This window comes from Cryptomeria japonica, chromosome 4 (assembly GCF_030272615.1).
Source record: "Cryptomeria japonica chromosome 4, Sugi_1.0, whole genome shotgun sequence".
Taxonomy (NCBI): Eukaryota; Viridiplantae; Streptophyta; class Pinopsida; order Cupressales; family Cupressaceae; genus Cryptomeria; species Cryptomeria japonica.
Window position 1 is genome coordinate 650,975,955 of NC_081408.1, and position 15,319 is coordinate 650,991,273.

Consider the following 15,319-nt stretch of genomic DNA (forward strand, 5'->3'; position numbering starts at 1 on the left):
CACAACCACAAGATCTTGCTAGAGATAACTTCAAAAGGAGGCACAATATCTCCACATGCTGGAAAAAAAAATCTTATGGAAGAACATCATCTAGAACCAATGCATATCAATCAATTCATGCTGAATCTTTTGCTGCATGACCACTCCTATCCACTTGAACCTTGGATCTTTATGAGAATTTTGTAGAATGTAATGTCCCACCCCAGGTGGACCACTGTAACTGCAACCTACTTGTTTATTTTAGATTAAAAAATACTATATTTCGATTTTTTTATGTTCTTTCAAAGCTAGACAGAAGTTGTAGAATGGTTTGTTGTTTGTTTGTTTGATGCTTTTGAGTGCTTTCCAATACATAAACAACAATGGCAACAAAATCCCTCAATTGCAATCAAGAGATATGATAACTTAATTCTAAATAAACTTTCTTGCTACTATCAAGATCTGATTACAAAGCTTTCAAATCTGATCTAAAATCAGACTGTAACAACTGCTGATTTCACCTTAACAACTCTAGGTTCATAAATACAACTAAAGGGACATACCCATTTTGGAAGTAGGGGTTGATTTGGAAGGGCCCCTTCAAATCTGATTTAGTAGGCAGCAAATCACATTACTCAGCCAAGTGACTGCAGCAGCTTCTTGAACACTCTAACCATTAAGAAAATGTGGACTATGAGCTCAAAACCAAGCTTGTATCTATTGCAGTTGAACCCCCTTGGAATGGCCCAAAATGGATGTCTTCAAAACCCAAAATCTTTTATGAAAGAGTGGCCCAACCAGCAAGCTCACTCAGAAACTTGTCACGAACTCTCAAGAAACCTTACTAATCTGCTGTGAACTGTTTCCAAACTGATTTCAAACTGCTGTCAAGGATTTTTGCATACGTAACCATTCAAAATCTGGAACTGGATGATGATCCCTTACTTCCAAGCAGTCCTAATGAGGGGCGGCCTTACACACAGGCTGCTCACTCAGAAAAAGCCAAATCTCTTTTGCATCTACTATCCCAAGGCTGGAAACTCATTCATATGCCCTTTTTAAGCCCAAAAACAACCTAGAGAGGGGTCAGCCTCCCTAGCAGACAGCTCTCCCAGCCATAACCAGCAAACAAGTTTCCTATCTGATTTCTTGAAGCCCAAATGAGATCCCTGTAATAAAATCTCCTCTCACACTATGGGTTGGTCTCTCACAACTGCAAGTGTGTCCACCAGTGAAGGTTTTCGTCTTCACAAGCACCTCAAACTCAGTCCAATAAGCCCCTCAAGGAGGCAAGGTGAAAGTAATAATAACAATGCATGTCTCCACCCTCTCACAAGTTGCCTTCATATACTTTTCAAGAGGTGTGCCCTAATTATTATTACCTTTTTATTTTTGAGATAAATTAGTTTTTTAAAAATCCTTCACCTTAATCCTTAAGTAAACTCATTCTCTCTCCTCAAGGGTGGCTAGCAAAAAGGCACCTCACTCTCTCACTAGACTTAAGTCACTTTTAGGAGGTGTTTTGCTTGATTTTAATGTACTTTTAAACTGGCAACTTGGTGATAATATAACTGTTAACCGATTCCACCAAGTTTACTCTAGAGTGCCATATGAAACAAGAGAATAATCACCAAATGAAGTGTTCTCTATCTGTATCATTAGTCTATGAGGATTCGTTAATAGACTAACCCTAAATACTGAACTGGCTAGGACAAAGGGACATTATGTAGAAGTTTGAAAATTACATGCTATCATGACTAGATTCTCAACTCACAAGGAGATATTGCTACTCTTCCCAGCTAGCTGATTGTAATATCCCTATTTTTTAGGTTCTCTTGCATTACGATTGGCATTGACCTTTTGGGTGTGTGTCAACCTTAGTAGAGGACTTATTTAAGGTTACCAATGAGTTGAGATGGTCTAGAAGACTTATATGACGCTTTCAAATGTTATTTCCAGCTTCTAGTGTGTTCTCTAAGTTTCTTAGAGAAAGCGCCTATTTATAGTAAGTCATCCAATCAGGTCCGATTCTCATCACTTGTCATTGGTATCACTCCAACACAATTAGTTTTTGATTTTGATGCCTTTTGACTATTTCTGCAACTTGGGTGTAATATTGGGTGTAATATTTTTATTAATTTACTAAGGTTGTTATTGTAATTAAGATAACTTAATAGGCGCCTTACTTTATTAGCTCATTGAAATAAGAATGAACAGTTTTGTTGGGAAATATAAAGGTTCAATACCAAAGATTGTGAAGATCAATCCCTATCTAATAATAAACCAATCAAAGGATGAGCTACAAGGCTTAGACAACCACAACATAAAAATCTGAAAATTATATGCAAATCTGAAAATTAAGTTGTATTACTCTGGAAAAACATGCTTAGATCATTCTTAATAATGCCAAAAATCAGCCCACATATCATGTTTAATAATCCTATCTTATGTTAACTTATAACACCAATAAATAAAGAATATCATCACCATAAGATGGCAGCAATTAGGCACAAATAAACAACATAAAAACACCACATAACACAAGATTTAGGTGGAAAAACCCTTGTAGGAAAAAACTCCACCAAGAAGAAAGGCTAAGTATGCATTATCAACAAATAAATATCATAACCGATCAAAAAAAACAAATAAATGTCATTACAATACATTCACTTTCATTCTCCTCTTTGCCTCCAACATAGCAGCAGTTGTGTCCCTGTGAACAACCTCCTTATGCCTCCCACTTGTCCTTGTTCCTACTGAGTAACTCTGCAATCAACTATTTCTCATTACTTTCTACATCCAAGGAGCTCAATTTATAGAATGGCAAGAGCTCTAAAACCACCAAGCAAGGTGTCCAAAGAAGGCTCTTCATTCCAAACGACCACAACCCTTCGATTGCCTCCATGGAAGTTGACAAGACACCGTTTTGGCTCCATTACTTTCCCTCCAACATGGACGCCAATCTTGCAAGATAAACATTACGTTAAATGTAATAAATAATAGAATACCTAGAGACACCTCTTGCCTCTTCCAAGCACCCACTTGAAGAAGTCCAAAGGCCACTCATTTGTCCACTTCCTAAGTTATTATCTCATTCTAGGCATCCACATGTGAGGAAAACAATATTAGATAATTGTGTTCACAACCCACCTTTACCGCTACTAGTGGAACCCATCACCCCTTATGAATGCATTATAAACTATAGCGAGAAGAAATATTAAAGAATATTTTTCCTATAGATCCTAAGTGCCTTAGGACATTTTCAAAAGATGTTGGAAACATTTCATAGGATTTACAAGTTTTAAAAGACGGGATGTTGAACAAATGATATTATGTGCCGAGAATAATTAAATAATGAATTAAATCACTTTTCAAGGACATAAGGCTTATTTAATTAATAAAGTGCTTTTATGTTGTATTTTTTGGAAAGTTCTTGGTAAAGATTATAAAAAGGGGTTTGAGAGCTCATTTGGTATTATGCAATTTATTATATTTTCTCTTATTGAAACCCTTGTGGTTTGGAAGATCGAAATTGGTTCATCTCAATCTTTGGAGGACAAAAACCCTCTTGGGGAAGATTAGTTTCGAGGGTGAAAGATTCCTCCCTAGCTGGTTGCAATAGAAATCATTCAAGTTCTTCACTTGGATTCAAAGGTTGAAGTTGGGAAATTTGTGAGATCTTTTAAAAAGACAAATTTCAGTAATTAAAGATTTCTGGAGAGTTGCAAGGAAAGTTATGTCTAAATGCCATGACTATGTGGAAAGATCTTTAGGCGAATAAAGAAATAGCTGTTCGCCATACTCAGGAAAGCATTCCTTTTGCTGGGTGTATATCTCAAAGGGGTTTATTTTTAAATATTGAAAAAAAAAATTGAGTCATTGGAGTTGGATTGCTGGTCGTGGGTAATGGTTAGGACTATTAATTGACATTTCATAGCATGAATATAGCTGGGTGTGGACGTAAATATCTGCCCTCTTAATTCATTAAGTGTGAGTATTGAATGGTTGCTGGGTTGAAGGAACTATTTGCTGGATTGGCGTGAGTTTTGCTGCAGGTTTGAGGCAATTCAGTGGGTATATCTAGGCATAGCATTTCCTTTTCTGCAGACGCCACCATCTATAGGTTGACCCTTGTTTGGTGGGGCAAATGGCTTTCACTGCTGAACATGTGTTTGTTACTTTGTTGGAAATCTGAATCCCAATGCATAAAGTATTATTTCTGCTGTTTGGCGTGGATATTGAACAGAGTTAAATATCCATTTTTAGCTACCCAACTCATGGTCTCAGATCTGCTGGACATAGGAAAAGGATTCTTGAACAATATTGTGGGTCAATGCAAAGTTTAGTTGTTGCTGTGTATGTCTGTGGGCTGCTATGATGTTTCCAAAATAATGCATGTAAAGGTCAGAAATTGCGTTGCTGTTCTTGTAAACTTTATTTCTGCTATTGAAAAATTAAAGAAAGCTCTTTCATTGCAGTTTGGATGTAATTCTAGAAAATATAAATGTTATTTTTTCAAATGATGCACATTTCCTTTCATGCTCTGAGTCAATAAACATCTTCAAGCATATCAAACAAACACCATTGTCCTTGCAAAACTGAAACAATACATTCATACTATCGATCAAACTATTTGGCAAAATTACTCAGAGAGAAAGATTGGCTAAAGATCGATAGGGGACTTTACACTGATTTTGTGTAACCCATTTTGTTTCCCTTTGTTCCTGCTCATAAAAGAGAATTTTTGTTTTCCATATTGTTTTGGATTGTGCTTTCCATGCTTAATGATACAGAAGGCCCATTATTTCTGTTCAATGGAGGTTTGGCAGCTGATTCTCCAAAAGAGTTGGAATAAGGATGTTCTATTGCAAATGAAGGTGAGGAAAACAAGGAGAGGAGAACAAAAAAATTGGATAGATGTGACAAATAATATGCAAAGCCAAGCAGTATTTGAAAGATAGAGTGAGAGAATTGTTCCCTCATCTCATGAGTCCTTGAGTTTCTGGGAACCAGAAGCCTCCATTTTGGGGAGCATGAGCTAAATCAAACTATTCATGCTACTGCACTTTAATGCCGTTTTACTTGATTATACTTACTTGTGGTCTGTATATCCAATGATGAACTCTAAACACATTTCCACTTTCACTCTAAAGATTGTGAAGCGTACCAGGATACTATTCAGAGTAAATATAAGTCAAGGAAGGCTGTAGGCCCCCACGGAGGTCCAAACCCTCAGAAAATATCCAACACTTGGAAGGGCAGGAATAAGTAACACATTTGGTCCCAACTGAATGTATCACCCTACACAGCCCTAAAATAGGCACATTCAGCTGAAGCTGATTGTGAACATTGTGCATACAGCAAAAAACAACAAAGCATGCAGATTCAGCTCCATATAGAGCACAGTCGGATAAGTTCAGATAAGACAAAAGGAGAAGTTAACTGCCTAGAATGGAAGTTGCCGCACTGTCTTTTGACTATTTAAGGGCGAAAACAGTTCGAGTCTTCTATCATTATGCTGCTCATGATGATCTAGAAGCATAATTGTGCCCAAAGAAGCAAAAACTGTCAAAAATCACCTAAGTTGCAGGGTTCGCCCGTGGGAAGCCCTGGTACGGGTCCGGGTTCGACCGGGTCCGTGGTACGGGTCCGGTTCGACCTGGGTTTGACTAGGGTTCGTAAAACCCAGGGTGGGTTCGACCCGGGTCGAACCCGGGGTCGAACCCAGTCGAACCCGGGCGGACCCAGTCGAACCCGCGTGCCTGGGCGGCCCAATAAGTTAAAAAACAAACCAAATTTTATTTTTTTTTCAATTCCGCCTTTAAAAAAGCGAAAATTATAACCTAAAAAACACTTCTAAAACATCTTATTGACACATTTCACCTCATTTGTGTTGCAAACAAATTTTTTATGAGAGCAGGTTGAAGAGAGGTTGAACAAAATTTGGCTTCCAAGATCAAAGAGGAGGAGTTGAAGACTGATTTTAGAAGCTTCAACAAGTGTTGCAGCATCATTTCCATACATTTTCAAGCTTCCATTGGCAGCAAGAGGTAGGTTTTTAAACATTTTTTTCCAACTATTTTTGTTTCACAAATTGTCAAACATGAAACTTGAATTTTTTTTCATTATTTAGTTTTTGTTTTTGAATATGTTTATTTTATTTCTTGCCATAGGAACTAGAATGGCATCTACATCTTCCTCCATTGGCAATGAACAAGTAATTGCAAAACAAAGAAATGATCCAAATTCTCCCTTATGGAAATATGTGGACATTATAAAACAACTTCCGGGAGGTGGGGGATTCCGTTGGAAATGCCATGGATGTGATATTGAACGTAATAGTTCATATTATCGAGTGGTAGGCCATTTGTGTGGAATAAAAGGAAGAGGCATAAAAAAATGCCCTGGCAAAAATGGTAAACCTATACCAGATGAGATAGTGATGAAATATATTAGGGAGCATGAGGCGGCAGAAGAGAGGGAAGCCCGTAGATTGAACCAAACCGCATCAAAGAAAACAAGGGGAATGCAAGGCCCTTCTAATCCCAGTATTGTAGTAGAAGACCACCCCTTCTTTGCCACAAATGAACCTCAAAGTGAACCACCCTTGACACGTAAAAGAACAAAAGGGCCTTTAGAAACCGCATTCCAAAATGAGAGTAGAGACAATGCTGATCAAGATATAGTAAGGTGCATTTATGCAAATGGTTTGTCATTCTGAAAGATCTCTGATGGATCTCTTTTACCAATCTGCTGTAATTTTTATTTATTTAAATTGATTTTTCCTGCTTATTAATATTTTCTTTCAGAAATAGACAGAAGTTGCAGAAGGGTTGAATTCTTTTTGTATTTTGATGATTTTTCAACAAGTAAATAATGAAGTACAAGTACATGAACAAAGTACTGAAAATGAAGTTCATATACAGCCAAAACAAATTCGATTCAAGGCAGATTTCTGAATATAAAATCAAATATTTGACCAGATGAAGATTTCCAATAATTTCAGGAAGATTACAATCAGGAATAATTCCAACCTGGATGCTGAAAGAGTAACATAACTAGGAATGAAGTTGTGGCAAGATTCCAGCCCTCCAAGTGCTGCACGTGGGAAGGAAAGTGGCTGCCAGGTACAGCCGTATGGTTGCCAAGTACACCCAACTGGTTAGAAACCCCAAACCCCACGCTGAACTCTGTCAGAATTGCTGAACCTCCAGAAAGAATGCCGTACAATCTCCAAGATGCTAATAGCTGCAAACAAATCCAAACCACTGTATTGGGGGCTACGTCCCAAACAGGCAAGGCATTGGGGTTGGCGTCCCAGATGCTGAAAAGCTCTTCCAGAGCCAAATCTCAAATCCAAGATGTAAAATGTGTAAAAGATAATCATAGAATGAAGCTCCTATCCCCTTATAACCCCTCTCAATTGCAAATCGAACCCTAATTGTCTCCAAGTGGCGTGGTCTAGTGGAAATGTTATAATTTCTTATTTTAAAGTGGTCATGTTACTAGAAAATGACCTTTTTCCCCATAGACAGAAATCCGCTCACTGAATTGCCCTGAGACCAAAGAGAAAGATTTAAAGAATTTCAAGATCTTTCCAACGAGCTATCACACAATAGGATGCGCATCCAGATGAGACCAAAAATCCCCTTATTACTCCAAAATGGCTAACAACTTAGCCTTATTTAATTATTAAACGCTAACTTAGGAAATATTAAAAATATAACCCAAATAGCCACAAAATGCCCAACTGACATTACAAACCCTAAAATCATCCTGTCACCTGTCTGTGACTGAAGTCGGAAATCAAGGATTCACTGGTAGTCTCATCCCTAAAATCTAGGGATGTTCCTAAAATTTAGGAAACAAGCCCAATCTCTTTGAAACTGAAACCATCTAAAAGGTCATGAATAACCTCACGACTGGCAACTGTCACGACCTCCTAAAATTTAGGGATACCCCCTAAAATCTAGGAACTGCTCCAAACTGGCTCCAAACTGCCTGTAAAGCCAAAATCCAATCACTATATGCACTGAATGAGTCCCAATCAACCTCTGCTAGCCTACGAGACTCCAATTATAGGCCAACTCCTCCGTCTCCGATGTCCACTCTAGAAAGGGGACATGACACATTCAATGTTGTTCGCTCCCCATATTGGAAGCAAATGATAAAAAGTGTTAATGAGGCACCAAGAGGGTATAAGGGCCCCGGTTATGAGAAGGTACGTGGAACATTATTGGAGAAAGAGGTGAAGAGGGTTGAAGATGCATTGAAACCCATAAGGGATTCGTGGGTTGAGACAGGTGTAACAATTGTTTCAGATGGGTGGAAAGATGCTAAAAACCGTCCCTTGATCAATGTCATAGCGGTGTCCCCTAAAGGGGCAATGTTTTTGAGAGCTGTGGATTGTGAGGGCCAAATAAAAGATGGTGAATTTATTGCAGAAATTCTCATCTCTGCCATTGAGTCTGTGGGACCCCACAATGTTGTCCAAGTCATAACAGACAATGCAAAAAATTGTAGAGCTGCTGGTTTGTTGGTTGAGCAACGCTATGATCACATCTTTTGGACACCTTGTGCGGTACATTCACTCAATCTTATGCTACAAAGGATTGGGCAAAAAATAAAATGGATCAGAGATGTGTATGCAGAGGCTGAGGACATCCAGATGTTCATCACAAACCACCACATGTCTCAAGGGATTTTTAGAACCTATTCGAATTTGGAGCTATTGAAGGTAAGTGAAATAGTAATTTAATTTTACATTTTTTGATTTTTTTGAATTTTCAATGTTAATAATATCATTGTGTAAGCTATATTGTGTATTCTTCTTTAAAGTTTGGCTTTATTTTTTAATAATTTGGCATTAATTTGTGTTATAGGTTGCTGAGACCCGTTTTGCATCAAACACAATCGTCTTAAGACGACTTGTGAAAGTTAGAGAGGCACTATGCAATATGGTGATCAGCACCAATTGGACTGTATGGAAGCAAAGTAGCACTAAGAGGGCAGGAAAAATTAGGGATAGAATATTGGATGAGAAATGGTGGGATCTTGTTACATATCTCCTAAGTATCACTGAGCCCATCATGAGCATGATTCGCTATACAAACATGGATAGGCCTTGCATAGGTGAGATTTATGATGGCATTGATTCAATGCTTGAAAAAATAAAGTTCACTATAAATGAAAAAGAGAATGATCCTCAGGAGAAATTCTTCAAAGAACTGGAATTAATTATTGTAGAGAGGTGGAATAAGATGACCACTCCTTTGCACCTTCTTGCCTATGCCTTGACACCTAAGTACTATAGCAATCAGTTTCTTGATAAACCAGGAAGGATTCCACCATGGAGAGATCTAGAAGTATCTGATGGGTATAAGGCAGCATTTCTTAGACTATATCCCGATGATGATTTGCGAGATGTTGTTACAAATGAGTTCATAGAATTCGCAAATGGGAATGGTCTAAGTGTTGATGCACTTCGTCATAGATCCAAGAAAGATGCTCATAGCTGGTGGTACTTCCATGGCACATGCTTCCAACACCTACAACCCCTCGCTATAAAAGTTTTATCACAAGTAAGTTTAATTAATTAAAATTTTTAATTTACAAGTTTTAGTTTATTTATAGTTTACTTTGTCTTCATAGGTTGCTAGTTCATCTGCTTCAGAAAGAAATTGGAGCACATACTCTTTCATCCACTCAGTAAAGCGCAATAGGCTGCTATCAAAAAGAGCGGAGAATTTAGTATATGTGCATTCCAACCTACGTCTTCTTTCACACAAACAACATGACTACACACAAGGGGAAACAAAGATGTGGGATATAGAGCCAGAGCATACTGATTTGGATGCTCCTGCTTCTCAGCTTCTTGCATTGACACTTGATGACTCGGAAATTGAGCCAACTTATAGTGCAAGTGCAAGTGGCATTGGCTCATGTAATGTCAATGTCAATGAGGATGAGGAGGAGGAGGAGGAGGAGGATGAAGAATTAGATGATCCATTTGATGATTAAACTTTAAGTTTATATTGTTGAAAGTTGAAACAATGATACTTGAATATTTTGTCATTTTGATATTAAACTTGATGTATATGATGCTATTATCAATTATGGTATGATCATGATGCTATGATTACAAGTTTATGTTTGTTTTGTTGTTCATATGATGCTATGTGACATGCATATTTTAATTCATGCTTATAGGCTTTGATATATATATATATATAAAATTTACATGTTTTTGTACTAACGAACCCAAACGAACCCAAACCCCTTTTCAAAATTTTGCCGTACCGGCGTACCGGGTTCTTCGAACCCGAACCAGAACCCGAACCCGAACCGGCAACTTAGAAAATCACCATTAATTGCAAGTAATCAAAAGCAGCCAATTTTGGCAATTTTTATCCTGCAAATTGCAATTTTATCGATAGATCAGCTGGCACAATTTTATAGCAATTTTTCCCCCAAAAATGGCAAAATTTATTGCAATCTAATTGTCAGAATCAAAATTTCTAGTGATTGGACACTGAGTTCTCACAATTCACTTTTTCTGGCAATTTTTTCACCATAAAAACAGTTTTACTTGTCCATTTTCACATTTGCATAAATCAGAAAAAATGGGCCAAAAAGCCCTTGTGCGCTTGGACAGGGACTGGAGAGAAGTCAGAAAACAGGTCAAATGACCCAGAAGCGCACACCCTTAGGGTTTCTGGGTAAAACAGTCAGAATTTTAGAATTAGAAAAAGTTGCACATTAAACTCTTAGTGCGTGCCCTAACCCTAAATAGGTCAAAAAAATTCAAACTCAAAATAGCCGCTTTATCCTCTTGTGCACACCATAATCAGGGATGCCCTAAAAGGTTGAAATGGAAATCATGGCAGGAGGTTGGTAGGGTACATGCCATAAGTCAAACAGATTAGAAATTTTGCGAAATCAAAACTATCCAGAATGCTCGAGGCGGACAACATAAAGGTAATTACCCAATTTTTTGAAATCAGTGTTACAAAATTTACTAAAAAATTGGGATTAAATGGGAAAAAATCAGAATTTCAAAAAATGCAAAAAAAAAGGAAGAAAATCTAATACTTTTTAAATGTAAAGGCATTTTACTAGCATAGAGATATAGACAGCAAATAAAAATGAGAGTTAATCTCATGAATTTTAGAATAGAAAGTCATGGTGTGTTCCAGACTTCTTTCTGGGATTTTTTTTTTTACTTTTAAACTTTTAGGTCATCAGATTATGGTGAGCGTTTCTACTGATTATGGCCACTTTTCTTCTTTTTAAAAATCTTGTTCACCCATGGATGCAATCAGGGATGCCCTAAAAGGTTGAAATGCAAAACATGGCAGGAGGTTGCTAGGGTACACGCCATAAGGCAAACAGGTTAGAAATTTTGCAAAATCAAAACCATCCACACTGCCCTAGGCTCACACCATAAAGGTAATTACCCAATTTTTGAAATCAGTATTAAAGAATTTTCTAAAAAATTGGGATTAAATAGGAAAAAATCAGAATTTCAAAAAACACGAAGAAAAAAAAAAGGACAATCTGCTGCTTTTTAAATGTAAAGGCATTTTACTAGTAAAGAGATATAGACAGCAAATAAATATGAGAGTTTACCCCATGAAATTTGGAATAGAAAGTCATGGTGTGTGCCAGACTTCTTTCTGGAACTTTTTTTTGACTTTTAAGTTTTTTAGTCATCAGATAATGGTGAGCGTTTGTACAGATTATGGCCACTTTTCTTCATTTTAAAAATCTTGTTCAACCAGAAAGCCTAATCACATGTGCCTGAACAGAAAATCGATGATTTTTGTGTCTAGACAATACTGCAAAACTCCACAGTATTCTTTGGGTCTTCAAGAGAACAGTTGACTTGTAATTCTTGCTGAATTTGATTAAGATGAGCAGGAACAGCTGCAAATTGCTGGAATTTGTCCACATTAGGTTTCTCCACAGTAAAGTCTTGTGATTATTCTACCTCAATCTGATTGGTTTTATCATTTTACTTGCTTAATTTCATCTTATATATCTGCTGTCAAAAACTTCAGCACTTAGATTGCTTCACAAGCAAACAAATTAAGGAACAGCAAAATAAATCAGCTCAGACTCGATGCATATCAGACTTACAAAATGTTAATTTTTTGGTGAATTAGGAATAGAATATCTATCTTGAGTAAAAATCAACCCTGGTCCAAATTCCAGCCTGCTTAGGACATCTAGTATTCTTGAAGTTAGAACTTGAACTTACAGCACTTAAACTATAGTGTATACTGATTTACATGTGGCTGAGCAGAAGCACTGCCATGCTACTCAAGCTGTAATTACAGCTCAAGGAGTAAAACTGTCCCTTCCTTGTCACGATGCTATTAAAGCTGGGCAGAAGAAAGGGTGTATGCAGGTGTTGGCACTAAATACGAAGCACAATATAGGCAAATGAAACTGAACAAGCCTGCCAATCCCCAGATAACACTTGGGAACTCTTATCTCATAAATATCTTATCAATTCATCGACCAGATTCAAAATCACATCAACATGACTTGAATTTGATAACAACTCCCCAAATCAATTCAAACTTTCTGAGTTAGCTTTTATTTGTGTTTTCATCTTTGTCATTCTCTTAAGGAAAAAAAGCATTATTGCACCTATGGAATGGCCAGCCCTACTACTAACAGCGCTTGCCCTCCTGCACTAAATAATTATTGTTGGCTGGAATTAACCAATGGAGAAACACTGAAATATTAGGGAGCATTGTAAGGATGTTATGCATCTCTGTAACCAAGGTTGTAATTATTACGCATGTCACACCTGTGACAATTATAGTTGACAATGAACATTGTTGTATTTATGATTAGACCCAAGACCAAAATTAATATATTAGTAAACGGTGTGTAAATGTTAAAGACGTATGTGACCAAGGTTGTAGTTATAACTATTATTGTATGGCACACATGTGGCCACTCTAGTCATAATAGTTGTATTTTTTATTGAACTTAGGGAAGTTAGATGAGAAAGCTATTCATCCATGGTCCTTCTAAAGCAACTATCCTTTAAAATTTATTATCTCATTCATGTAGTACTGATAGTCACATTATAAAGAGTGAAAATACTCCTAGCTTTAATTGCAATACTCAAGCTAAATGAAAATGCATTTCTAGCATTTCACAGATGCAGACAATTTGTTTGACAAATCGTGAACTGATGATTTACACCAATAATGTTATCTTATAGCTTTTGGCTTGAAATTGAGAAAGCTGAAGAGTATTATTTTGATAGAATTTAATGTAAATAATTGACAACATAAGTTGCATATAAATAGATAAATTGCTAAGTATTTTTAGAACAATATTTATTGCCTGTAAAGCCGAAACAAATATATAATCACTTATGCCTTCTTCAGTAATGCAATGCGTAAGGGAATACAATAAAAAAGGATCACCAATTACAATTTCCAATAATCCTATGATACAATTTAATAAGGAAATCTTCTCATTGGAATAAGATTAGAACTGATCCAAGCTGGCATTGTCATCAATGTGCAATAAATGTTTGACCATATAATTATAAATCACCAACCGTGGATCTCGAGGTACATATAAAATGAATTCTTCAAGGTTTATGCGATTGCACTCACTTTAGATTTCCAAATGATGATGATGACTTTTAATGCCCCTTATGCCAATATGGTAACTAGGAACTATCAGAGCACGCTTACCTGTTCAGAATATTTCGTTTCTATGAAAGTTCAGCTCAATAATAAATGTCCCGAGCTTCAGAGCATGCTTACCTGTTTAGAACTTTAGATTATTGTTTCTACGATAGTTTGGGTTAAGAATAAATGCCTCAAGCTTTGTTTGGTTCGTTTGTTTAAAAATTCCATAGAAGATTGTTTATATAAGAGTTTAGTTGAGAATAAATACCCAAGTGTCATCTTGTTCTTCTATTTCAAGTCTATGATTGCAAAATGTATCTTATATTGAGGGCAACTTCAAAGGAAATGTGCTTATTCTAGAAAGGACCCAATTACGCACATTCACATTTCTGCAAAATACTCCAAATATATTTCTCTGATCCTACACACATTTCATTCTGACAACGTATCACATAAATGTCAACAATCATGAAATGTATCAGAGGCTTTTTCCATAAATAACATTCAAAAATCACAGGCCGTGGACGCCTAAAAACACTCATTACTGTCTCATACACTGGGTCATTAACGCATTTATCTTGATAAAGAAGCAGGGATGATGAGTTAAAATATACAGTAATACTCAAATACAGATTAAAAAAGTGAAATCCTCCCACAACCTTTGATCACAGCTGTACTTACTCTTATTGCTGTCCCATAGGCTCTCTTTGGCCTCCTGGACGTTAAAATTCTTCTATTCTATTCTTGCATTTCAAAGTTAAGTACAAACAGCAACACTCTTAAATAAACAACCCGCCAATTTAACACTAGATCGAGAAATGCTAATCTCTCTTGATCTAACCAAAACATCCCTTCAAAATAACCGACACGAATGCATATATAAATCCATCTCTCTTGATCTAATTCTATTAACACAAACCCAACCTCCCTTGTCGAATACCAAAACTACAAAATATTTTTCAATCAAACAACATTTTCAAATCAGACCAGAAACAAAACAAAGAAAGTGCATATGCATCAGCAAAATATCGAAAGGTTCACAGATCGAAACTCCCGGCCATCATTTACTCAAATTTTCAGCTCCAAACAACTTCACAACAACACTACATTTAAATTTTTCAAAAAGGACAAACTCATGCCAAAAGTAAAACCTCAAGTGCAGGCGGTAACTGAGGCTGGTATTGGCTTCTGAGCTTCTGCAAACCTGTGAGCTCTCTGCTTTCTCCAAACCCCATTATTTTTCTCCTATTTTCTTGGTGCTGCTCTGCTTTTTCTGAAACAAAAATGTATGTGATGTTTAAACAGAGGTCTTCCCAATTTCTCCGGTGGATATGCGAGGATATGAGGGACAGTTCAACTAATAATTAATTTACATTTTGGTGGCGACATCAATATGACGTGGGACCCGCTGCTCACGTGACGGGGCACTCAATAATCCCTTATCTCTAACCTTTGGTTTTTCCGCTCCTACTTAACAAACAAAACAAACAAAATAAATATATCCGTTAAAGAAAGGGTTTGGCTGGACTTAAAAAAATATAAAAGCTAGTGATATTTTGCTTTTTTGTATTTTACGAGTTTAAACGAATACAAGGGAATATCCGTTAGTACTTGTGGTGGACTTAACCTAACCCCCTTGGTTTTAAAGGGACCCGTGGTTGGGATGCTAGTTAGGTGGG

At 36.8% G+C, this 15,319-nt stretch overlaps 1 protein-coding gene across 1 annotated transcript in view; it reads right to left on the bottom strand.

Moving 5' to 3' along the window:
• LOC131047755 (pyrophosphate--fructose 6-phosphate 1-phosphotransferase subunit alpha) overlaps nucleotides 1–15,027 on the bottom strand; it is a 76,614-nt gene extending 61,587 nt beyond the window's left edge. The window contains exon 1 of the mRNA XM_057981546.2: nucleotides 14,792–15,027. Coding sequence (XP_057837529.2) covers nucleotides 14,792–14,875 — 84 coding nt within the window. The 5' untranslated portion in view covers nucleotides 14,876–15,027. The remainder of the gene's footprint in view (nucleotides 1–14,791) is intronic.
• Nucleotides 15,028–15,319: the final 292 nt, after the last annotated feature.